The 24,542-nt window shown below is 50.9% G+C and overlaps 8 protein-coding genes across 10 annotated transcripts; 5 read left to right on the top strand and 3 right to left on the bottom strand.

The window, feature by feature from the left end:
• Window positions 1-202: 202 nt before the first annotated feature.
• On the bottom strand, window positions 203-1,786 carry AAFC00_005170 (uncharacterized protein; the record flags this gene model as incomplete). The annotated part of the gene is made up of 2 exons (XM_069344918.1): window positions 203-1,560; window positions 1,630-1,786. The coding sequence occupies 2 exons, from the start codon at window positions 1,784-1,786 to the stop codon at window positions 203-205; spliced, it is 1,515 nt and encodes a 504-aa protein (XP_069202746.1).
• A 2,463-nt stretch (window positions 1,787-4,249) lies between these two features.
• Window positions 4,250-5,889, top strand: AAFC00_005169 (uncharacterized protein; the record flags this gene model as incomplete). Of its 3 annotated transcripts, XM_069344917.1 has the most annotated exons (3): window positions 4,250-4,283; window positions 4,695-5,489; window positions 5,543-5,889. In XM_069344917.1, 3 exons carry the CDS (start codon window positions 4,250-4,252, stop codon window positions 5,887-5,889), a joined length of 1,176 nt encoding a protein of 391 aa, XP_069202744.1. The 3 variants fall into 3 exon arrangements, with proteins under 3 accessions (XP_069202744.1, XP_069202743.1, XP_069202745.1); XM_069348228.1 differs by lacking the exon at window positions 4,250-4,283 and having other exon boundaries at window positions 4,853-5,489; XM_069348229.1 differs by lacking the exon at window positions 4,250-4,283 and having other exon boundaries at window positions 4,862-5,489.
• Window positions 5,890-9,416: 3,527 nt separating this feature from the next.
• Window positions 9,417-10,613, top strand: AAFC00_005168 (uncharacterized protein; the record flags this gene model as incomplete). Its single annotated transcript, XM_069344916.1, has 1 exon — window positions 9,417-10,613. The coding sequence occupies one exon, from the start codon at window positions 9,417-9,419 to the stop codon at window positions 10,611-10,613; it is 1,197 nt and encodes a 398-aa protein (XP_069202742.1).
• A 1,886-nt stretch (window positions 10,614-12,499) lies between these two features.
• On the bottom strand, window positions 12,500-14,173 carry AAFC00_005167 (uncharacterized protein; the record flags this gene model as incomplete). The annotated part of the gene is made up of 1 exon (XM_069344913.1): window positions 12,500-14,173. The coding sequence occupies one exon, from the start codon at window positions 14,171-14,173 to the stop codon at window positions 12,500-12,502; it is 1,674 nt and encodes a 557-aa protein (XP_069202741.1).
• Window positions 14,174-15,591: 1,418 nt separating this feature from the next.
• Window positions 15,592-16,610, top strand: AAFC00_005166 (uncharacterized protein; the record flags this gene model as incomplete). Its single annotated transcript, XM_069344912.1, has 3 exons — window positions 15,592-15,615; window positions 15,684-16,487; window positions 16,545-16,610. The coding sequence occupies 3 exons, from the start codon at window positions 15,592-15,594 to the stop codon at window positions 16,608-16,610; spliced, it is 894 nt and encodes a 297-aa protein (XP_069202740.1).
• A 1,449-nt stretch (window positions 16,611-18,059) lies between these two features.
• Window positions 18,060-20,174, top strand: AAFC00_005165 (uncharacterized protein; the record flags this gene model as incomplete). Its single annotated transcript, XM_069344911.1, has 3 exons — window positions 18,060-18,183; window positions 18,235-19,194; window positions 19,246-20,174. 3 exons carry the CDS (start codon window positions 18,060-18,062, stop codon window positions 20,172-20,174), a joined length of 2,013 nt encoding a protein of 670 aa, XP_069202739.1.
• Window positions 20,175-20,872: 698 nt separating this feature from the next.
• On the top strand, window positions 20,873-22,722 carry AAFC00_005164 (uncharacterized protein; the record flags this gene model as incomplete). Its single annotated transcript, XM_069344910.1, has 2 exons — window positions 20,873-22,172; window positions 22,232-22,722. 2 exons carry the CDS (start codon window positions 20,873-20,875, stop codon window positions 22,720-22,722), a joined length of 1,791 nt encoding a protein of 596 aa, XP_069202738.1.
• Window positions 22,723-22,953: 231 nt separating this feature from the next.
• AAFC00_005163 (uncharacterized protein) lies at window positions 22,954-24,378 on the bottom strand (the record flags this gene model as incomplete). The annotated part of the gene is made up of 1 exon (XM_069344909.1): window positions 22,954-24,378. One exon carries the CDS (start codon window positions 24,376-24,378, stop codon window positions 22,954-22,956), a length of 1,425 nt encoding a protein of 474 aa, XP_069202737.1.
• Window positions 24,379-24,542: the final 164 nt, after the last annotated feature.

Here is a 24,542-nt window from a genome sequence, read left to right as displayed (position 1 = left end):
TTTTTATTGTGTCTAAAGTAATGGGGGGGTAATCTATATAAAATGGGGGGGTATACCAGATACTTAACCTTTATTGTTATCCGACGCGCAGCGCCGTTTAGATCACACAAGATCCAGTCTTTTCCATATCCATCCCTTTCGACCCTTTTTGTATGTACATCTTCCAATCATATATTCATAGTTTCCGCAGATAGCCTCGTCATCAGGAGCTGCTGCACTGGCCGGGGTAGTTCCTGGCAGTGACGTCTTTGCCAATGATACCGTACTTGACAGCGTTGGCGTATCCCCAAGCACCTGCTCCTTGGTATGACCACATGAACCAGCCGCGAGAGTGGCCTTCGAACGTGTCAAGCTCGGCCTCTAGGAACTTCCTGGTCGCGCTGAGCAGAGGCTCGTTCCAGTTCTCGATGGGCACGTTTGCAGAGCACTGGCAACCATCAATGTCACAGGTATTGCCTGCGACGGTGCTGCCATCGGGGTTGGCACAGATGTTGGTCGCAGCACTGAACTCGCCGACAATGACCGGCAGGTTCGACGAAGCAGGGAGCAACACCGAGCTTGACCAGTTGCATGCCTTCTCCACGTGCTGATCTTGAGTCAGGTACGAGTCTGCAGCTTCCTGGTTCTGGTACTGGTGAGTGTCGATCCAGAACTTGGACTCGGCTAGGGAGGCGTCGCCGTTGATCAGGGTGCTGATCTCCTGCCATTCCGATGGACCCATGAAGCCATCGTGCATGATGACATTGAGATCAGGGTTGGTCGCGGCTGCTTTGACAGCGCTGTAGGCTTCCTGAGCCCACTGCTTGGTCGTCTCGAAGTTGTTCTGGTCCCATGAGATGGGCTCGTTGACGAGTTCGATGCCGAACACGACATCAGCATATTCTTGGGCACCATACTTCTTGGCGATGGTCTCCAAGATGCTGATGGAAAGCTGAAGGTTGTCGTCACTCTGCCAGGCCACATTACCTGCACGGCCCGAGTTGTCGAATCCGTTCTGAGAACCTGGAGATCCATGGCAGTCAACTAAGACCTTGATGCCGTGTGTTCGGCACCAGCCAATCGCTTTCTCCAGGTACTCGTCCGCACCAGAAATATAAGGAGTGCCAGTGTTGTCGTAAGCCCAGTAACCGATGGGGATACGGACAGAGTTGAGACCCCAGGAAGCTATTTGGGCGACATCTTGCTCAGTGAAGTATGTCGACCAGTGTTCCTGGAGTTTGGCCTCGGCGCCGTCCGTCGAATCAAAGCTGTACTGATCGGTGGCATCGGTATTGTCGAAGAGATCTGAACCCATCCACTTCTCGAGGATGAGCCAGTTGCCAATGTTGACACCGCGAAGGGTGTTGGGCAGGACAGCGGGCGCAGCAGAGGCTGTTGTTGTTGTTGCTGTCGCAGATGAAGACGAATACGTTGATGTTGCTGCGGCTGTGCCAGTCGAGTAAGCATGGCCGGTTCCAGTTGCAGTTCCTACGGGCCAAACAGTTCCAGATCCGGTTCCAGAGGGCCAAGCATATCCAGATGCGGTGGGGAGGGCGAGAAATCCAGATCCAGTCAAATAAGCTAATTGGTCAGCGTGAAGGCCCCGAGTGGCGTCTTTGTTGATTGTTAGAGTGGGAAATGTCGACGTACTGTCCTCGGCGGATGAGGTAATCGATGCTGACTGGCTCCAGGCTGGGTCGGGATGATCGAAGAAAGAAGAATCCAAAGGGGCGTTGAATGGTAAAGCTTGAACAGAAGAATAGAAAAAAGCAAGCGAAGCAAGCGAAACAGAGACAGAGCCGTACATTGCTGCAACAGGCTGTGTCTTTCAAAAGATGGTGAGGTATGGGGCTGCTGATATAGTCTCCAAGCAACCTGTGTGAGAATACAGGATGACGAATCTACCGTTGTTGCTATAGACTTTGGTGTATCGTTGTCGATAGTAACCTTGGTGATAAGAATTTCTGAAATTTTTTTATGACCGTTGCAAAATGAGTGTTGCTAATAGTGACGGTAAAAAGAATGTGGGTAAGAATATGAGCTTCTCACAGAGAGCAGGCTGGAAAGAATGTACAGCACTGGGCTAAGAGAACGAAAAAGAGAAGGTCGTGATCTGGGCCGAAGAAAGACAGAAGAACAGGACCTACTATACTATTAATCCCCATGGAGTGAGAGGCCTTTGCCCTGCGGTGTTTTCCACCATCGCGCGGCGCAGAGGTGGAGACAAAGGGGATGTATGCATTTCTGTCTGAAACGTTTTGCGCCCGTTTACTGTTGTCCTACTGGTTGTCAGGCGCGTCTACACGCGCCTTACAGGGTACTACGAGTCATAGTGTGATAGCACAACTCACCACTGCTCCACAGCATGGGTTTTTTAGTTCATCAACTTTTTTTGCTTAATCAATGCGTCTTCAGTATATCGTGGTGAAAATCACCTCCGTCGTGGCTTTAAGACTGTAAGGCTGGTTTCAGATATGAATGGTCTGACGAGAAGCGACTCTGTAAGCCTGCACAGACCAGCTTTAAGGGGAACGAACCTATGTTCGGATCCACATCAGCCACTCCCACCGAGGACGCAAACGTGATCCAGACTCCTTACTGGTCGGCATACAAATTGTTGACGGCTCAGCGATACAAGCATGCATGTTTGACAATACTCCGAGACGCGTCGATTCTCTGAGCCTCGTCAAGGTCGTCGTCAACTGTTGCGCATTATGGTTATGAATCTGGCCACCATTCACGTTAGCACGGGCTCTATTCTGGAGCGAACACAACACGGAATAACTATCTGTACAACCAGAATCGTGAGCTATTACCAGTGCGACTATGGAAAGAGGCCTGTTGCCACGCGGGTAGTCGGCCGCGATGCAACGCTCTTCAAGCACTGCCACGCAATCTAGGTACAGTAACACCCAGGCTACGGCGCAAATGTGCCGGTGTCGTTGGATAAGATATAACGAACCTCCTTAACCGCTTTACGGTGTGGCGACCTGCATGACCCGATGCAGAAACACTTGTAGAAGCGAAAATAGGTATGCGAAAGGGGCCATTGTGCTCAGCTTCGAAGGGAAAGGATCGCCTCTGTTACCTGTTCTCGAAGCGTTCCGCTAAGTCGCTAATTGCTTGCGAGGTGATGCGCAAAGTACAGTGGCTCGAGTGGGTACAGTACTTTGGCTTAAGCGCGCAGTAGAGCTGGCAGCGTGGTAGCCAGCTCAATATTTCACAGCGCGTCCATGAAGCTGCATTGTCTAGGGCAGACAACGGGACTCGTTGCGCGCAGTGTGCCCGTACATAGCAGCGCGTATCCTTTTTTTTTGCTTGCACCATCGCCAGTCGGCAGCTGGCTTACGGTTCCCAAGTACGGGCTGCAGGCAGCGAGATATGTGTGTGTGCACGATGCGAAAATGTATATGGGCATGTCTGAGTCGTCCGGTCAGGTGGGAGCTCCATGCCCTTCGAGTCTACGCGGAACGCTCGGTGACCTCCCATCATGCAGGTGCCGACTTATGAAATGTAAGGTAGAAGCAAGGATGACAGCCTGTCTTGGTATGCATGATGGCTGGGCAGATGACTACCTTTATCGTATGGAACTTATACTTAGTTCACAAGTACAGTAAGCATCTTTGATTCGAGATTATGCGGGAGAAGATGGAGTATTTGCAGTATGTCTGCTGAACATGTAACTCCGGGGTCAATGGTGATGGTAAAAGGCACTCAGGCGCGATGGGGGAGTGGACGAGGTCGGTCAGCTGGCGATTAGTCTTGGCAATGGTGTCCTGGAGCAGGATTATCCTAGGGAGCAACTTATTGCAGCAACAGCATTAATGGCGAATTGTCTATTTGTACGTGACTTAATTTGGCATGAAGATATCGTGGCGGTCTCGAAGACATGATCAAACCATTTCGAGGCTTGTAAATACCTTTTCCATCCTATTCTCGTGGTCGGTCCACCTGACACTCGAACATTCACTGGTGTCCTTTAGGCGACGCTTGTTAGCCACATCTCTGGAGGAGAGCATCCGCATGTGATCCATTTTCCAGCACCTGACCTTTCTATCCTTTGAATGCATCAACCTGTGTTGATGGTCGACTTCAGATAACTGAATGGATGTTGCAACTATCAAAGCTCGCCACGAAGATCATAACCTCTTGCTTTTCTGATAATCGTTCTGGCCTTACAATCAATCACTTGCCGCCTGGGAGTTGAACGGCTGAGGCCCGAGTTCAAGTCAAGTCAGCAGACAACGTGACTTGTCACGGGATTTGGTAGATGGGCAATTCATCGCGTCTGCGAACAACTTTTGGTGAGTGCATCAGCGTCTTCCGACATGGCACAGAACGCGACTCGATGGTCGCGATTCTTGCCCATGCCTATGTCTGCGCGCCTTCCATCGAAGCATCTGTCGTAGACCTCGTCATCGTCGTCCTCGTCGCATGAGCTTGATCCTCCACGCGCTCAGACTTGTGCTCCTTGCGCGCGACAACACAGCATCTGCCTGTCTGCCATCGCGCGCTTTGCGACGAGACAAATCTCATGTCGGCCCCCAGAAATGTCCGAGGTAGCCACCTGCTGAGGCTATAGACTAGTGTCTGCAGCATCGCTGTACCACTGAGAGCAGGCTGGCCGGGCGCCTGAGGCTACGGCAGATCTGGGCTTATCTTGAGTTCCACAACGATCCTCCATTTCGCAATACTGACCTGCTGCGCCGGAATAGATCCTGAAGAACATCGACTCTTCCGTGCAACTTGTCCGCTGTCAAGGCTCTACGCCGTGCGCGACGCTCTACTCACGCCCTCGTTCTGTCCGGGACCATCACCCGGTACCTTCAGCGCCTTCCATCACACCTGCCCGCTGCGGTCCACAACAACATCCATGACTACCATGGCAGGGAAGCGCAAGCGCGAGTCGCTGGATCAGGGAGGACCTGTCGCTCCTCCGTCAGCACCAGACTTTCGAGCATCGCCACACAACGACCTTGGCTTCGATCAATACGTGAACTCCCACCATGAAAGCGACATGCCGCCTCATTTTGCCGATGCGCTTGTTCAACACAACGCTGGCGAGCACAATATGCACAATCCAGATCACAACGGCGGTCAAAACGCGACAGACACGGCAAATGCTGCACTCCATTATTCCATGTCGGTGAATGTACCACAGGCGGAGGACAATTCTTTTCTCCAAGAGTCAGCTGCAGATCCTCAGCATCACCGTGAGCAAAGTGCTTCATTGGGTTTCGAGCCCACCAACCATCAGCAGCAACCGAATCCCTACGAGTTGTCGGCTTTTGATGCCATGAAGGAACCATCTCAGCAGCCGGATGCGCAACAGCAGCAGCAGCAGCAGCAACAACAACAGATGGGCCCACAGCAGCAACAGCAACAGCAGCAGCTGACGCCTACACCAACAGGCCCAGAGCAATCACCGCCACTAGGCGGTCTATCAGGTTCCAAGCCAGCCGTAGGGACCAGTGAATGGCACAAGGTGCGCAAGGACAACCATAAAGAGGGTAAGCCATGTCTACCATACCACGTCTTGGAAGGAGCTAATCAAATCTCCTAGTCGAGCGGCGACGTCGTGAAACCATCAACGAAGGCATCAACGAGATTGCCAAGATCGTCCCGGGCTGTGAGAAGAACAAAGGCAGCATTTTACAACGCGCAGTCCAGTTCATACAGCAGTTGAAAGAAAACGAATCGCAAAACATCGAGAAGTGGACTCTTGAGAAGCTACTTACCGAGCAGGCTATTGCTGAGTTGAGCGCAACCTGCGATAAGCTAAAAGAACAGCATAACCAGACCTATGCCGAACTTCAAGCCTGGAAGAAGTGCGCAGAGCGTGCAGGGCTTCAGCCCACCGAAGACGACCGTGCCGCCGCTCATGCCGCTGCTCGCGACGGAGAGGAATAATTTTCCTCTTTTCGGTTCTGATCCCTTGCGTCCCATCCTTCATTACTGATTCATTCAAGAGAGTTCATCACCGCGCGTGTGGAACGACACGCGATTGGTGGCGCGTCAGCGCACTTGTCATGACTTATGTGACTCATGTCTAGCTTAGCGAGATTAGTTATTTACGCTTCTCATTGTTCATACCACGGCGCTTCTGGGTTTTATTGGTTCTGGCAAACACGGGTAATACACGGTCGGCGTACGCTCCTCATGTGGAGACTGCGGAAGCAGAGGTGTTTTTCATACGGGGCGAAGCTCAGCTACTACATATATCCTGGCATCATTTCCGGATACCGCTTTTGTCTTATGCATATATATCCCTTTGATGTCTTGACTACAGAGACACAAATCTACCCTATTTCCTTCTTACACGTACGAATTCGTCGAGTATCGAGTCTCTGTTCCATCAGTGCTGCATTCGCCACGAGCCACGCCTTCTGGCCGCAAAGCATGAACTAGCAATGCTTGTTCACTGCTAATGCTCCCGTTGACAAAGGAATATATTATCATGTTTCACAGCACTTTACATCAAGCCTTCTTAGCTCAGTTGGTAGAGCGCGGCACTAGTAATGCCGAGGTCGCCGGTTCGACTCCGTCAGAAGGCAATCATTCTTTTGTTTTTGCTCCATCACACCTTGATCTTGGTTCCATGTTAGAGTACTAGGAACGCTCTGCACTCTCTTTTCTCGCAGCATCTTGGAAAACGAGGGTCATCTGGGAGGACTATAATGGTGCCACACAGTGTACACGCCCCGAGGTGAACATCACCGAGTGCAGGCATACTCTTCAGCTTCATTTCTTGAATATCCGTATAAGCGCCTACATTCTATCACACATCGCTTAGACTGACCATAGACTCAATATAGATTGATCCATCCGCAGCTCGGGAGTCGTGATACCGATCAGTCGCTGTCACTGGTCTTGATTTTATCTTGCGCTCATGAGCTAATCTCTCTTGCAGTCGCAAGCTTTCACTTATCCACGCTTTCTCAATGTGAATAACATCACACCGAAGGAAGGCTTCATCTCTACTTCGGAAATTGATCTGTAGGATCATAGACTCCAGTACAAGTCCGGATTGTGAATTTACAAGAGCTAAGCCTTCACGTTCGACTCGAAGCCATTCTTCGGCAAGGTATCTAGTCACAGCTCTTGAATCAGATGATGCCCTTGTACTGTGTCGCTTATGGTAGTCATCTTCCCACGGCTAAAACGCTTCGAGGACTAATCGATGAATCGCCCACTGATACTATTAACATCAATGGTCGTACCGCCTTAGCATCAAGTATGGCTCAACAACCTCATCGTAATGATCGAGAAATGTACGCTGCGAGAACAATTCGAATATCACCAATTCAAGCCTGTTCGAGGTCAAATAAAACGGCAAATGTGCACTGCATACTCAAGTCAGATGCATTGAACTTTTGTTGTCTTCTTAGGATTTTCCACATGTTGTGATCTGATATGGAGATCAGGCTGCTCGTGCGAATCGTCTAATTACGTGGTCGTTCCAGTACGATCCTTCAAATTGATCTCCAGCCAGGACGAAGCTTGAAGTGAGTGTTTCGGAACTTTGATGCACCAAAGTTGTGATACCTAAGGGAGGAAAACTTAGAAGAAGAAAATGGAATACAACCAAAGCATGGAGTGGATTGTTGCTGGTAGTAGCATTGAAAGAGACCTCCTGAATAGATGTACAAACAAAGACCGTCGGCATTAGATGTCCCCATGGCTTCCATAAGGTATTGCAGATATAGGTGGAACCGTGCAGATGAACGCCTCCTTACCTTAGTGTCGGCAGATCTGAGGACGAAGGTCGGAGAGATATATTGGATTGTCGCTAAGCTTTGTTATTACTGGCGCTTCTATAGCATAGCCCAGAAGATGAGACGCCTGTGTGATGAACCCCTGCGGTTTTCGTTCCACGGCATGTCCCAGTGCCGAACTATCCATGTGTCGTGTTATTGGGGAAGGATTTGATCAGGGACTGTGGTCATCATCGATCTAACACAGATCTGTAGTGGCTACCATGAATGAGGAAGGAAATACGATTGTGGGAGATGAGGATGGCTCGACAACTGCTATTGCCGGCTTACCGAGATCGGACTTGAAACAGAATGCACAATGACATGGACGCAACAACTTATAGAATAGGTATCATCAAGCCTGCCAGTGGATAGCGAGGTATAAGTCTGATGGAGTGTGGCTCTTGGCAACGGCGTCCGACTACATATGTTTACTTTCGAAGATCATTGTCTTGACTTCAAGACGAAGCACTGCAGAAGATCGCACATGTCGATTGTCATCGCTGCAATGTTGACATTTCCCAATGTTCAAAGACGTCCGAGCGGTCAAGGTCTGGACGGCGCCAAGTCTCACGTAGAGATTTGTGTCTGGAGTTCAGAAGAGACAATGTGCAATAGGCGCTGGACCGCTGAATCTCGTCTGGAAAAGATGAGAGCGCCTAAGATCTAATTAGTGATTGCTGCAAGACCTGTTTCGGCTCTCAACATGTACAGTACCTGTGTATCTTGTATTCTGTCCCTGGGCTAATCCATATGCAGGTAATCTACTTCGACCTAAGAGCAGTGCCGCACTTTGGAAGCAGTCCGAAAATGTGCTGCCTGGTGGAATACAGCATAGCAGTGCTGTATTTGCACATCATGGCCCATCTCTATCTTACCAAGATCACATTACTTCGGACTCGTCCGTTGCCCGGAAAGATGAAACACAAAATACGTGCTACCTGCGTGCCTGACATGCGCTCCGCAGCGGGTCTGCTCCACATGCTGGAGCATGGCACGGTTCCGGTTGCACGACTTGGCGTTTCACGATGCCGGACTGCAGGTACCGATCCTTGGCTTCCCCTTCATCTCCCTGATCATATATTCTCTACAGGGTGCAACAACCGGCACAGAACGTCTCTGTTCGAGATGCTGCATAGGTCGATAAGCGAGGACTCTGGACGACGAGCAGCGCTTAGCCTCGATCGGTAAATGGACCGTCTTAAGACTAGGTTGCTCGCTTTGAGAAGTTTGAAACGACCTTTCGGATCGGCCAGCATAACGCTATGGGACCATGGTCAAGGCCCACAGAGACTAAAGCAGGGGGCGTCGGCCGATGGGCCTCCTCTCTAATTCTAACCACGGCTGCGGGACCACAGTGGCGGTTGTCCCCTTGACAGTAACCCCGTAGGCATAGCGTAAGTCGGGCATGAGAGATATAAGAGCAGTTTCTCTGCCAGGTCAAGTACCATTTTTTTCTTCAACAAGCTACAGGAAAAGTTCAGTTCGTCGCATTTGCAATCTTCGGTCTTCGTACCACCCACATTCTTTCTAAGTATCATTCTCCATTGACTGGAGCTGGGATACGTTCACTCACTACATTTTCACTTTTCAAACAAATTAAAAACTTCTTTGCGCATTTTTGAGGTCTTTTCTGACAGCACTATTTCCAACACGAAACGCTCCACGAAACCATATATCAAAATGTCTTCTATCCTTTCGACTGTTGCCCTTTTGGGTTCTCTTGCCGCTTCCGTCAACGCCCACGGTTACGTTCAGGGTATCGTTGCCGCTGACAAGTACTACACTGGATACAGCCCTTCTTTCCAGTACCAAAACCCTCCCCCCACCGTCATCGGTTGGTCCGACCCTCTGGACCAGGACAACGGCTATGTCAGTGACTACTCCAGCCCTGACATCAACTGCCACAAATCCGCCACCCCTGGTGGCACCCACGCCACTGTGAACGGTGGTGACAAGGTCACTTTCCAGTGGACCACCTGGCCCGAGTCTCACCACGGCCCCGTCATCACTTACCTTGCCAAGTGCGCCGACAAGTGCGAGGACGCCGACAAGACCGCCCTTAAGTGGTTCAAGATCGACGAAGCCGGTCTAATTAACGACGACAACGTCCCCGGAACCTGGGCCAGTGACAACCTGATCTCCAACAACCAGTCATACACTGTCACCATCCCCTCCTCCATTGCCTCTGGCAACTACGTCGCTCGTCACGAGATCATTGCCCTCCACTCTGCCGGTCAATCCGGTGGTGCCCAGAACTACCCTCAGTGCATCAACCTTGCTGTCACCAGCACTGGTTCTGATGAGCCCGAGGGCGTTGTCGGTACTTCTCTGTACAAGACCACTGACCCTGGTATCCTCGTCAACATCTACCAGAGCTTGAGCAGCTACGTCATCCCCGGTCCTACTCTCTACAAGGGCGCCAGCTCCGGAGGTGCTGCCACCAGCGCTCCCGCCTCGTCCGCCGCCGCCACTTCCACATCTTCGTCTTCTCCTGCCTCATCTGCTGCTGTTACCTCTGCTGCTGTCACTTCCGCACCCGCCAACACCTACGTTGCCTCCAGCACCAACGACGTTGTTTCCGAGACCGCCACTGACGTCGTCTACGCCACCACCGCCGTGACCGTCACCGGCAGCGCTCCCTCCGCCACCGCTCCTCTTGCCTCGCTCGCCTCTAACCTCCCCAGCGGCGCCCTCACCAGCGCCATCTCCACCGGTGTCCCCAGCGCCACCGCCACTGGTGTTGCCACCCCCAAGAAGCCTCTCCCCGAGGGCACCACCCTCCAGGACCTCCTTGACTGGGTCTCTTACCTCTTCGCCCAGGAGAAGACTCCTTCCTCCAAGGCCAAGCGCTCTCATGCTCGTGCTTTCCGCGTTTAGGCGTTGGAAAATGCAAGGCAGAGTTTTGTGTTTCCAAACCTATGAATACTGTTTTAGCGTCACTACACAAAGGGGAGGATGACTCGAGATTAAGGGGCCTTTCTTATTTGTATAGAATTCATCTTGTAGACTGTATTTTTCGTGTGCTATAGGGAGGAAAGAGGTCCTTCGTGGGAGAGAGAGTTGCAATGTACTGGTTATGTTGTGGCTTTTCTCTCTGACGAAGGCATTTTTTTCTTTCTATGGGACAGGTAGATATATAGCTGCTATCGAACTTCCAATGCCTTTGAAGGGCTTTTCCTACATATGATCCTCGTTCTGTCCGCACCGTGTTTTATTTAATATGTGAATGTCACGTGAGTATGCACATCAATCTTCCCTCACATCGTACTGTATCACAGTGATTCCTAGCTGATGTCATTGACGAAGAGACCTATATTGTATAACAGCGTGCCTCTCATCTCGTAAATACTTGATGAGTGAGTCTTGGGACGAAACCGAACCGCGCCAAGACGTCGTCGTGAACACCGTATGGCAGTCAAGTCTGTCACATCGCGAGGGCAACCCTGGCCATGTTCGTAGTGATCGCTCGACCTTGCATACCTGACGTTCTGGGCCTCCAATGATCATGATGGCCAGTATAGTCGACTATGATCCTTTGTCGCTTATTCCTATGGTATATCCTGCTCGATTCAATCGCGTTAGCGTAAGATGTCGAATACCATGCTTGATGATTGTGAGTTCAAGTTTGGTCTATGGCGAGACGGTGGCAACTTGCAGTCAAAACCATGGCATTAACACTTCTTCAGTGATCGGCAAATAACAGATCGAAACGAAGGCGACAGTTTTAAAGCTGGAAACCGAGCCGATTAGACCAATTAGCACCATCTATCCCAGAAACCACTCAACCACAACCGAACCGACACTGGACAGCGATACAAATGCATATAAACTAAAGAAGTAGCACAATCGCCATACAAATCCGATGTGGTCTAGTGGCTAGGATTTGCCGCTCTCATGTTTCGCCGAAACAGAAGATCCGGCAAGGCCGGGGTTCAATTCCCCGCATCGGAATCTTTTGCTTTTGGCTGTCCTCTTAATCTTCATCCATAGTCAAGAGTGGGAGACGGATGTCTGCCTGTATCGAGGTTTTGCGAGATTGGAAGATGGGAATGATGTTGAGTGTTGTATGATGGGTCGCTGTGGGACGGTATGGTATAGGTGAGAGGGAGGGAGTGTGTTAGACTCTTGGACTCGGAGTCGGATGATCTCGACTGGCTCAATCGGACTTGTGAGGTACACTACTCTCCTCTGGTTTGCGCTATGTACATCTCAGACATATTGCAGAAACAATGCGAGTAGGAAGACTCCTGTTTTCCGCACTCTACCTACGATACTGGAGCGAGTCACTAGACCAAAACACCTCAGACAAGCCCTCTAGTATGGTAAGCCTGATCGGAAAAACAAAAAGAGTGGGGACTTCTCGGAATCGAACCAAGGACCTCTTGCATATGTGATTGATAAACCCAAAGCAAGAATCATACCACTAGACCAAAATCCCGCGGAGGCATGTGGTAGGATGCTTCGTAGAAATTGGATAAGATGGAAAGTATATATAGCTATTGTCCATTGTAGATGTCGCGGTACAGAAGTTCTCAGAACGTAGGTGAGCGACATTGTGATTTTTGAGTATGTTGATTTGTGATTTTGTTCATTCATAAGACAAGGTAGATGTTGTGCATACATGAAAATAAAAGTAGTTCCACGGCGTGACTTGATCTGCACGCCTCTTGCATGCGCCGCACGCAGAAAGTAGATTAGGTATCATGGTATAAGACAATTTGTTTACAGTGAAAAGCGCGAACGGCATGGCCAGACAAGAAGGGCTAGTACCACGAATCACCTTCCTCTCCCTCGTGTTCGCCCTTGGGGTTCAGAGACACGACCCGCTGTCCCGGGATGTTCATGTTGTCGTTAGAAGTCTTGGACTCGAAAATGCCGGAGATGGCTCGTCTGCCAATTTCGATGACAGAGCTGTAGTATGCGTTTCCGTTGATCGAAGCCCATTCGACGTTGTCGGGAGTGCTGCCATCGCCTAGATCGCTCCATCTCGTGATCACGATGGCTTGCTTGAATCTGTAGATGGGATCTTTCAGATCTTCCACCAGCTTGAGCTCGACCAGGTACTCGGTCGGGCATTCAGGACATCGTCGCATAGGCTGGCAGTTGCCGCACATGGCCACGATGCGAGGTCTCTCCGGTAGAGCGGTCTGCTCCATCTTATGGGCGTCGCGGATTCGATACTTCGGTGGCGGCAGATGGTCGACTGCGCATTTGCAGATCTTCATCAGGTCTCCATCTCGCCAATGCGCGCAGACGGAGAAGTAAGGCGTAAAGTCCTCATACATGTTGTAGAAGAAGCCTCGCTTGGCGGCTTCAACCATACCTCCTACGGCGGCTTTCTGACTGACGACACGCATGAGCAGGTGGCCGTTGTGGATGCGGTAGACAGTGGTGTGAGACCACCCAGTCTCGGGCTCTTTCCAACGACGAGCCATGGAATTGAGGGTGACACCATATTCTGGGCCCCATTTATCGGCTCTGAGGGCAAGTTGAACAAAAGTGAAAGGCAATGTACGACCGGATGCAATGCGCGTGCGAGGTGGAATCTGGTCCAAATGAGGGCATTTGAACAGGTGGTTCAAAACAAGAGTGGGCTTCATATTCTCGTGTCCCTTTTGGGTGCGTATATGATATATCTCACAAATGGGGCAATACAGATGGTTGGGAAGGGCAGAATCCATCCTCTTCAGGAAATTGAGCCGTTGAAACTTGTAGTATGGGCTCTTCAGAGCTTGCCAGCTGTCGATGCCGACGCGATCGAGAAGTGTCTTGCTCGAAAGCGAAAGACAGGCGGTGTCCGATATAGAAAGGTATTCTGCGATGTGCTTCCAGACTTTGGACGGGAGACTGGCGACCATGGGTTCACCGGGATCGCGATTTTCGCCGTAGTCAACAATGTGCTCCGGAGTCGAGTCGTTGGTATCATGATGGACAAGTGCATGCATCATATCAGTGTAGTCACCGACTTCTCCCGTATCTTTATTGAGAGTGAAGGTCTTGGTCTCAGGGTTCCACGCTCCTTCCTTGGACTTGCGCTTGGCTTTGGGACTGTCGCTGTTCTTGCGAAAATGACTAATGTGACCGATACTCTCAAGTGACGGTCGATGGTCTTTTATTGTGCTGTTTGATCTCTGGGTCTTGAGAGTGGAAGTTCCGGTGGAGGATTCGGTGAGTTCGTTCGAAAAGGGGTCGAATCGCTTTTTGCGCCTGAAAGTCATCTTGAAACGATCCCTCATCGATCTGGTCGACGAGGTCGTGGCTGTGGTATAGATAGAAGCGGTATCAGCCAGAGACGGAGCATATACCGTCCTGGCATCACTCATGTTGCTGGACCAGGAGTCCAGTTCGGAGTTGGACAGCCTGTGGGCGTCGATGTCGGAATGCTGTTGTGGCATCGTTGCTGGTGCTGCCGCTGCTGGTGCTGCTGCTGCTGCCATTTTCAAATATTAACGAGCTGACTCGTAATTGGATGTGCAGGACTGTGATACGGAAGACCAACAGATATTACTCTGGTATAGACCGGATGATCTGGGTCACTCCCTTGTTTATTCACAACAACAAATGGCAAAAATAGACGCTTGATTATGGAGCAGAAATGGGGCAATTGTCACGGACAGCAGGGAGAGGCACCTTTCAAGACTTAAGACTATGGCACAGAGCCGAAGAATACCGCAGGATAGCAAGGTGCTGACAGGGGATGACGGACACACCGGATCCAGGCGGAGGAGGAGGAAATGGGTAGTGCCAGACTTTTTGTTTTGCCAGAGGAGGGATTGGCGTCCGCTTTGCGTAACTGCCTCATGCATCGACGTAACGGCCGACTCAATTTCTCCAGCCACAAGCGCAGAGCCTCACATGTCCGCTGTACTTGTACCGCTCCGTCATCCGAAACCCAACACGTGCTATTCTCCTACAAGTACATTTGTTTGGATCGACTCTCTTCGATGTTGGGCTCTTCCCGTGAGACTGATCTGCTCACTCTCTAATATGCGCCCATCATCCGCATAGGTCCGTTGTACCTTGACGGTAGCTACACAAACTGTATCTTGCAGGAAGCGGAGTCATGTTCACTGTGCCGGGGGTTCTTCTCAGAAGTTCTCAATCATGTCGACCCTATTTCGAATAGGATATTGCCTTGACTCAGGATAGACATGGTACTTATCACAGATGGATCAGTGATTACCTGACCTGACGATTGCAGGTGGTTTCGTCATGCATGTCGAAGACGGAGATGCTAGGAAATCGCGGAGCGGACTGGTCGGAAGAGCAGCCAGCAGGGATCAATGGGAGGGTTACTTGTAGATTATAGAGAAGAACAGCAGCGAGTCTGGGGTAAAGTAAAGTGCACAGAGATCAATGGACGCAACGAGGAACCACATGGTATGTGATAGACTTATAGTTCAGTCATGCTGCAGGGGGGCACCATGCCTCATATACATATTCCAGGAAAACTGAATACAGTACTGTAGCAAGCAAATGCCGAAAAGTAAGGTATATCAGGCTAACAAATAAAAGCGCAGCCACCACGACCGCTGCGCCACGAAACGATAGCCGTATAGAAGGACCTCGACGTGTGGCTCAGCTACGCAAAGGCTTCGAATGCAGGTGCTCAATAAAGGCATGACGACATGCAGCTTGGGAGATGGACTGCAGTGCTGGGCGCTGGGAGCCCCTCCTTCCGTTCGTGGATTGAGATTGAGGCGTGAGTGCCTTTGTACAGCCACCTTCACCTCTTCTTATATCGCATACAGCTGCCTACAACCACTTTCCGATTTCCTGTGTTCACATTGTGTCTACTCAACACCGATACAAGAATTCATACCTTACCATCGCAACAATCCTCATTTCACCACACATGGCCGACTACGTCCCACCACCGGTAATCTACACTCCACCTGCCTCACTCGGCACTGCAACCAACGAACAACGCGACTGACTCTTCACCAGGGCCCGCCACCTCCCAAAGTCCCAGCCGGATGGAAGGCTCAGTGGAACGATCAGTACAAGGAGTGGTTCTACGTAAACCTACACACCAAGCAGTCGCAATGGGAAAAGCCCACCGAGCCTGTCTACGGCGCAGACGGTGGTGCCCCGCCAGGCGCTCCGCCAGGCTACGACCACAACTCATCGCGGACAACTGGCCCTGAGAAGGGGAGCTATCTGAACACAAACAACCCCTACGGCCCAGGCGCTGGCTCTAGTCACAGCTCGTCGCACAACGTCGTGGACGATGAGGCTTATGCAAGAAAGCTGCAAGAGGAGGAAAATGCTCGAGTACGCGCCACCGCTGATCGAGGCGCTGCTGATGGATACTATGGAGCTGGAGCGTCATCCTCGCCGGCTCCTACCTACGGACAGGGCCCGCAGTACGGACAGACGGCTGCCTCGTATCCTCAGCAACACCAGCCCGAGTTGCCGCCACGAGACGGCACTAGGAGCAAAGGTGGCCTCATGGGCAAGTTGTTCGGTAAGACCAGCAGCTCCTCTCGTCCCCAGCAACCTTATGGCTATGGCCAGCCCCATTACCAGCAAGGTCCCCCTCCAGGTCAGTACGGCGGCTACCCTCAACAACAGCCTTACTATGGTGGGGGCGGCTACCCCCAGCAAGGTGGCTATGGCCAGCCACCTAGGAAGTCAGGAGGCATGGGCGTCGGAGGTGCTGCCGCTCTCGGTGTAGGAGGTGGTCTTCTCGGTGGAATGCTCCTCGCAGATGCCATGGAAGATCACGATCAGAACGAGTATGACCAAGGCGTGAGTTGTCCAAGCACAATCCGAATCTGAATCAGCTGTATACTGACTCCCATTTAGTACGACCAAGGTTACGATAACGGTCAAGATGACTACGGCGGTGGTGATGACGGAGGTGACTTCTAGGTGTTTGTACATGAGCCCGAAGAAGCACGACTTGGCGAGGTCCTCTTCGCCTGATCACGACGGATGTGTGATGATAACTTCTATTCTTTTTCCTGTGCGCGGACTTTGCCAGATGATTTCAGCGTCTTATCCAATACAATGATTATATGCTTGGGGCTGCGGTTATACAGTACTTGGTGCGAGAAACGCTGGGCCGGAAGTAATGGATGCATGAAGCATCCTGTTACTGCTTTCGTGAAAGAAAGCTTGAATGTTACAACACAGCGATGGACCGGACTCACATCGACAAAGCCCACGAAGGCGTGCTACAAATGCTTGAGCTTTCTTCTATCTTTGGTAACAACGGTTATTGTTTCGAGACGCGGTAGATCAAGTTCGCCATAGCTTGATGATCAATTTTGTTGTCGTCGATACCGGGTCCCCGCCGGAACTGAGCAATATCTGGACTAGACTTGTTATCCTAGTTTATCCCATATTTCTAGTGTACAGTAGCAGTGAACGTCGGCGTGGAACGGGATTGTCCAATTGTGCCAAGAAATGTCCCTGTCCTCGCTAGACCCCATGAATCTTACATGTTTGTGTTGTTACTTCCTCCTTCGACTCTGATTGTTATGCCGCAAAGCAACACGATACGCCCTGACTGACATGAAAGCGCCGTACAGATACTAGCTTGATACTGTATCGTGTTCCTTCAAGCGAGCTATCGGAATCAGCCTTCAGTCTCCCGAGATCTACGAAGAGACGCTGATGTGTTTCACCTCACCTAGTGCACAAACCTTGCCTATTCCCGTACACTGAACGTTCCAAGCAAGAGTATCTGTAGTCCTCGAGAGCAAAAGACATTCGGCGCATCAGCGTAAATGGAGCGGACTTCGACGACTCCTAGAGGACTTCTTCTCGCGGGTCACAGATGACCATGGTGATCACTGACGAACCGCATCTTCTACGAAGAGGATCGCCCGGCCCCGTGGGCCAACATGAGACCAACCACCAGGATTCCTTCTCTCGTGGGCTTTAAAGGGGTAATCGTCACCCTATGTATAGACTCTGCTCGTCCAAACAGAGGTGAGACAGTCCTTTTGACAACTAATCGCGACGACTGACTCCTCGTCCAGGACTTATCCATATAGTGCCCCACAACAAAAGACTTTTGCGGGATCTGTGTAGGCTCATGCCCTACTTGTAATGTGGTAGGTACCTTAGCTATATATGTAGGTCAATTTGCTACAAGACTCTGTTCTGGTCATCACTCTCGTTTTGCTACCTCTTATCCGCAGGCTGGTCCCTCTGCACATCTTTCCTTTCCTCCCAGGAACGGGTTGTTTTTAGTGCACCCATCCGACTTTCTTTCCTTGTTGACAGTGCAGGCTTACGCATAGACATCCTTCATCACTCCCCCGATACTTGGCTTGTCTATCATCACTTTTTCATTTGTAGACCATAACACACATGGCTTTACTCTCTCTCGTTACCGTTGCCGTGGTTTTCGGTATTGGCGCGTTGATCCACTTTGTAGCTTCCAAAGAGAAGTCACGTCTCCCAACTGGCGTGCAAGCATTGCCTGGACCCAAAGGTCATACTCATCGCATCATGCTCTAATCGCTCAATAACTGATCCAGCACAGGATATCCCATATTGGGCAGTGCGCCGAACGTGCCAGACAAGAACAACTTCCTCAAATTCCACGAATGGGGCGAGAATTACGGTCGGATCTATCAAGTCAATCTTGCTGGTCAGAACCATGTCTGGATTACTCGAGACAGTGTTGCGCAAGACCTGCTAGGCAAGCGCGCGGCGAACTACTCAGAAAGACCGCATATTCCATCTCTGACTCACGATAACCGCGTCAGCGGACACTACCTTCCACTAATGAGCCGTAACGAGCGTTGGACCAGACAACGAAAATTTGGCAAGCAGATCATGGATAAATCAGCAAAGGCATCGTACTATGATTTACCGGAGAAGGAATCCGTTCGTCTGCTCTTCGATCTCTTGACGGATCCCTCCAGGTACAATCACGCTTTGGAATCTTTCATTGCAAGAGTTACGTCACGGCTTGCTTGGGGCACTGCCGAACCTGCTGATGAACTAAAGCAAAGGGCAAGAGAGTTGCTATACGGAGTGTCTCCCAATGGCTCCTTGACCAACAAGCTTGCGTTCCTCAAGTTATTGCCGGATTTCCTTGTACCTGCCAAAGCTTGGGAACACCGCAGATTCCGAACCGAGAGTCGTTTCTTCACCATGTTGCAGGATGAAGTCAGGGAGAAAGCGCGACAGCCTGGAGCCGCTGAATCCTGGACTAGGCACTTCCTCGATAACAGAGAAGCCTTGGGATTTGAGTCAGATGCCGAAGGTGCTCATGCGGTTGGCATGCACGGTATAGCAGGTGCATTGACTATTGCAGCCCCTATGCAAAGCTTTTGTCTAGCGCTGTGCCATTTTCCGCACTTGCAGAGGGTCCTCCACGATGAGATCGACTCGGTCTTGGGGGATCGAATGCCGACGCTTAATGACATGCCGAACATGCCTGTGCTACGTGCATTCATCCGTGAGACTTTGCGATGGCGCCCTCCTGTGCCAACTGGTGAGTAATTTGGAAAGATATACAAGATGAGCTTGCTGATATTTTTGCTAGGCATCCCACACGAATCCGTGAAGGATGATATATACGAAGGCTACTTCATACCTGCTGGCTCAGTCATGCATCCTCTCGAGTGGAGCATTGGCCGCGATCCCGAGGTGTTCCCAGATCCGGACACATTCAACCCCATGCGTTGGATAGACCCCAAATATCCTACATATCAGGAACCACTGTCCAAGTACCCGACCATCACAGGATACTCGCAATTCGGCTACGGCCGTCGTGTCTGTCAGGGTATGGGCGTTGTAGATGCTGATTTGTTTGTGGGCATTGGTGCTATGGCATGGATGTTCAAGATGAGTGCTGATGGGCAGGTTGAGCAAAGTGCAACTCCAACGTCAGAAGTACCAGCAGTGTCAATCAATGGAGTACCCAATGATGATGTCGCCTCGACTTCTGAGAAGGATCTCGAAGCCCTTTTCGTCTCAGAAAAATCTCCCATGTCACGAAAGCGAACATTGTTAGGCAGGAAGAAGAAACCGTCCGCGAACTTACTGCAGACACCGGAATGCAACATCAGAAGAACCAGGACAATTTCTCACAAGCTCAGGATACCCGGTCAAGCATTACCCGGCCAGTTCCCAGCTTTCTTTGCAGAAGATACTAGGCCAGATGCCGACCCAGGCTCGCCGAAACGCATCTTTGCGCAAGCCGGCACCGAAGACATGCCCTCGGTGAAAGATGCCATCACGAAAGATGAGCCTCACAAGGCCGATCCAACTCTCGAATACTCCAGTCTACTCATTGCAAAACCGCTGCCGTTCAAGTTCAATCTTCAGATCCGAGATCGCAAGAAGGCTGAGCATGTTGCTCGAGAGTGGCTCAATTTGATGATGGACGGCGAGCTTGTTGACTCACGTTGTTACTGGGAGGGCGGCAACTCTGGTAATGCTGAATTTGGCTGGGGCGAAGTGCACAAATAGTAGAAGTAAGTAGTTGGAATAATACAGTAGACATTCTGTGATTCCAATATCTCTTTTTGCGGTGAACCACAGTAGGCGTTGTCCAAAGACGGCTTTATTGGAGCAGCTTCAGTCATAGTGTAAGTAAACATCTACACCCTTCGCATAATTCGACGCAGAGATCCAGATGCTCGTAGTGTCAAAGTAACGCGTCGAGCCGACATCTCGCAAATGCTGTCTTGCTGGGAAGCACAGATCTTCCATGGACCCGACCTTCTTTTCTAGGCTTAGACCAAGTCGTATATCCTGCAAGGCACCCCGAATACCCGACCCCATTTAGGGCTTAGTGCGACCATGCCTATCTCTATCATACCATCGATTGACACAATTAACCAACACACCACGGCAACCTTGCGTTCCTTTACCATGGCGAACAAGATACGAGGCTCGTGCTCATAAAGTTCATGATTATTACCTGCCTCTTATCGCAAGTTCTATCGAGGAGGATCCATGCACAATGACGGCGTCGCAAGGTCGGGTGGACATTACAATGCACGCTTCTGTGCTTTCACGCATGGATCATCGGTCGTATATCTCAATGATGAGCTCGTAGGTCAGGTACAAGTATAGTAGTCAGGTAGCCTCAACTTACAATTCTTTTTCCTTTCTTTGCTGTCTCTCTCGTGTCTTGCCTCCCGCTATCTGCCCTGATTGCCAATATGCGTCTGTCCACCACTACGCGAGCATCGCTCGTACTTGCCAGCTCGCTAGGCCAACTGGCAGCATCTCAATTCGTCCAGGCACCCACCAATTGGACGCACAAGATCGGATATGCTGATGTGCCAATTCGGTACAAGGAAGTGCCCACAGGTATCTGCGAGCTCAGATCGAACGTGACAAGTTACTCGGGCTATGCAGACGTAGGCGAGCACGAGCATCTTTTCTTCTGGTTTTTCGAGGCTCGCAATGCAGACCCGAACAAGGCACCCTTGACCGTATGGATCAACGGCGGTCCAGGCTCGTCTTCTATGATCGGTCTGTTCCAGGAACTGGGACCTTGCCGTATTGATGCAGACCTAAACGTCGTGGACAACCCTTATGCGTTCAACAATATCAGCAATGTATTGTTCATCGATCAGCCTGTCCAAGTCGGCCTGTCATACTCTGATGCTATCCCCGGCTGGACAGACCCGAGTTCCGGAACCATTGTTCAGCTGCCCAATGCCACTTGCCCCGACTATGCAGACGGCAACTGTGGAACATACTCGTATGGAAACCAGACCCTGACAGCCAACAGCACTGCAGCAGCGGCCCCGAACTTCTGGAAAGCTCTACAGGGTTTCATGGGTGCATTCCCCAAGTACTCCCGTCACGGATTCAATTTTGCAACAGAGAGTTACGGAGGCCACTACGGTCCTGTCTTCAATAAGTACATTGAAACCCAGAACGATCTGATCGCAGAAGGCAACCTGAGCAAGGCCCATCACATCGATCTCGAGACCGTTCTGATCGGCAACGGATGGTACGACCCACTGATCCAATACGCTGCTTACTACAACTACACCGTGTACCCGGGAAACACCTACGACTACGTGCCCTTCAACGAGAGCGTGTCAGCGCAGATGTACAACGCAATGTACGGACCAGGCAACTGCGCCGACCAGACCAAGGACTGCTACGCACGCGGCATCAACGAGATCTGCAGCGCAGCGGACAACTTCTGCTACAGCGAGGTGGAGAATGTGCTCGACTCTTTTGCCAACAGAGACGAGTACGATATCAGAGAACTGCAGCCTGATTCGTTCCCCGAGACTTACTATGTCGACTATCTCAACCAGCCTAGCGTTCAGGCTGCCATTGGCGCTTACGTCAACTTTTCGGAGTCGAACTCGGCTGTAGGCAGCGCATTTGGAAGCACTGGAGACGACGACCGTGAGAGCGGGACTATCGAGGCTATGAGATATCTTGTAGAGAAGGGGATCACCGTAGTCATGTACACCGGCGACGCCGACTACAACTGTAAGTTATTTTCCCTTTCTCCCCCGAAAAAAACATCAACTGACAAAAGAAACAAAAAGGCAACTGGCTCGGCGGGCAAGCAGTAGCAGAAACCATCGCCGCCCCGGGCTTTTCGAGCGCAGGCTACACGAACATTAGCACCTCGGACGGCATCGTGCACGGCCAAGTGAAGCAAGCCGGCAAATTCTCCTTCTTGCGCATTTACGAGTCCGGCCACGAAGTGCCCTACTACCAGCCCGTCGTGTCTCTAGAGATGTTCGACCGCGCCATCAGCGGCAAGGACATCGCCACCGGCATGCGCACTGTCAGGGGCGGGTACGCGACCTCGGGCCCTGCAGTGAGTACTTACAGAGAGGGTAATGCTACGATTCAGTATGAGGTTATTGACGAGGGCACGGCGGTCTATAACACTACTACTAATGAGCCCGAGTCCGTGGGTAATGACACTGAAACCGGGAGTAAGAAGAAGAGGAGTCTGGAGGGCTCGAAGGCTGGTGGAAAGAAGAGGAGTAAGAGATTTTTCAAGCCTGTTCACCTTAACATTAAGTAGAGTTGTGTTGTTCTTGATCAACAATTGGCAGGATGAGCGAAAGGGACATGATTTGTATCAAAATCTGATTGGGTATATATGTGTCAATATGACATGAGAAAAGATTATGATTATTGATTCAAATTATGTATAATTCAAATTCAATTGCAATGTCAGTTATGATATGAAATTCAAGTGACAACATTTTCGAAAACAGACTCACCCGAACACGATCCACCGATAGTCAAAATCTCAATTCACCTCCTCCTTAATCCCATCCACCTCTCCATCGCCAGCCCCATAAAGCCTCAGATCCTGCCTACTGGTCATCGGCTCCACTCTCCAAAGCTGCTGATGTCCACTACAAATCGCCGCTGCGGCGCCTACAACCTCTCTATCCATCGCCTCGACGATCTCTCTATACCGCCTTCGAGTGTCCGGAGTATACTCTGCGAGATCGGGAACTGTCCATTGATCGTAAAGACGGCCGTGAGTTTTCGAAGGCGCAAAGTGCGCGTGGGCGGATAGGAATCGGAAGCACAGGTAGCAGAGGTATTTGGATGCTCCTATTGTTCTCGGGTGCAAGAGAGTGGCAGGTTCGGTCGTGGAGTGTTGTGATTGAGTCTCGAGGTCATAATAGACTGCTAATTGGACTTCGGCGTGCACATGGCATGTCTTGGCCCATTCTTCGTAGCCTATCGTCGTGGGCACGGAGTCGTAGGGCGTAATGTACGCCAACAACGGAGACGCAAAGACTTGTGGATAGGTACTCGCTGTCTGAACCAACGAAATACTTATCCGCAGATAAGCTGCGATTTTCTCGATCTGGCGCAGACATTTCATCGCCGAGCTGATTTGTTTCGTCGGCGGCTTCGAGGCTTCAGTGCTATTATTGCTGTTGATCTCCAGCCGTCGCGTGTAGTCCCTGATTTCCTCCGTCTGGCAGAACTCCAGACTAGCACGCACGAGACGCATCAGTGCTTGCTGTTGGTCGGACGTTTCGTCCTCAAAATCAGCATACACTTGCGCCAAGCTCTGAAGTCGTTGCTCAGCGCGCAGGCGCGCCGCTTTCTCCTTTTTCGTATACAGAAACTGAGCGCGGTGGATCAAATTTGCGAAGTCGCCCCATAGCGGCTTCTTGTGGCTTCTGGCTAGATGTTTCGGTTTCTCCCATTTCGAGGAGCGCAGACGCGCGAGCAGACGATGGTGGTGCAAGGTGATGATTTTGCGGAATAGCAAATCGATGTATTCGTCTTTGTTTTTGCTCGGATCTTCGACTAGTGCAGAGAGGGCACACAGAATGTCTTCTAATGCATACTTGACTGTATCGTTCAATGCGGTATCGAGGGCCGCGGATCGGAAAATAAAGCTCTGGGGCGAGACTTGTTCTTCGATACACACTGCGGCGACACTTTGCGCGCCTTCTTCTACTGCAGCTAGGAATGCCAGGTCATCCGCTAGTCGCTGCTCGACCTCAATTGGTAAAGTATATGTCGTCGTATCGGGTTGCTCATTCCTTCCATGGTGATGTGTAATGTCGAAGATCTGAGGATCTATGGGGACGGCATTGGTCTTTCCCTCGAGCTCCACTAGATGTTGTCGGAATTCTAGCTCCGGCAGATCTCGCCATATCGATTCCTCTAGCTTCGCGGTGCGCACATCTCTTCTTCGTGACATTGTTTGGATCTAGTATAAATGTATGGTGATAAATGGAGGTCACGAACCCTTTGTCGTCGGAGATTCTTCCGGCGTTTCCCCGCACACGCTTGTCGTTCTTTGAGCATCACACTATTTGTCTGCTGATGGTGTATGTACTTTGCTATATAGCAATTAGTGATTTG

The sequence above is a fragment of the Neodothiora populina genome (assembly GCF_041146345.1).
Source record: "Neodothiora populina strain CPC 39397 chromosome Unknown canker_contig_5, whole genome shotgun sequence".
NCBI classification, from domain to species: domain Eukaryota; kingdom Fungi; phylum Ascomycota; class Dothideomycetes; order Dothideales; family Dothioraceae; genus Neodothiora; species Neodothiora populina.
The sequence above is the reverse complement of the archived record's forward strand: the minus strand, read 5'-3'. Positions and strand labels throughout refer to the sequence as shown.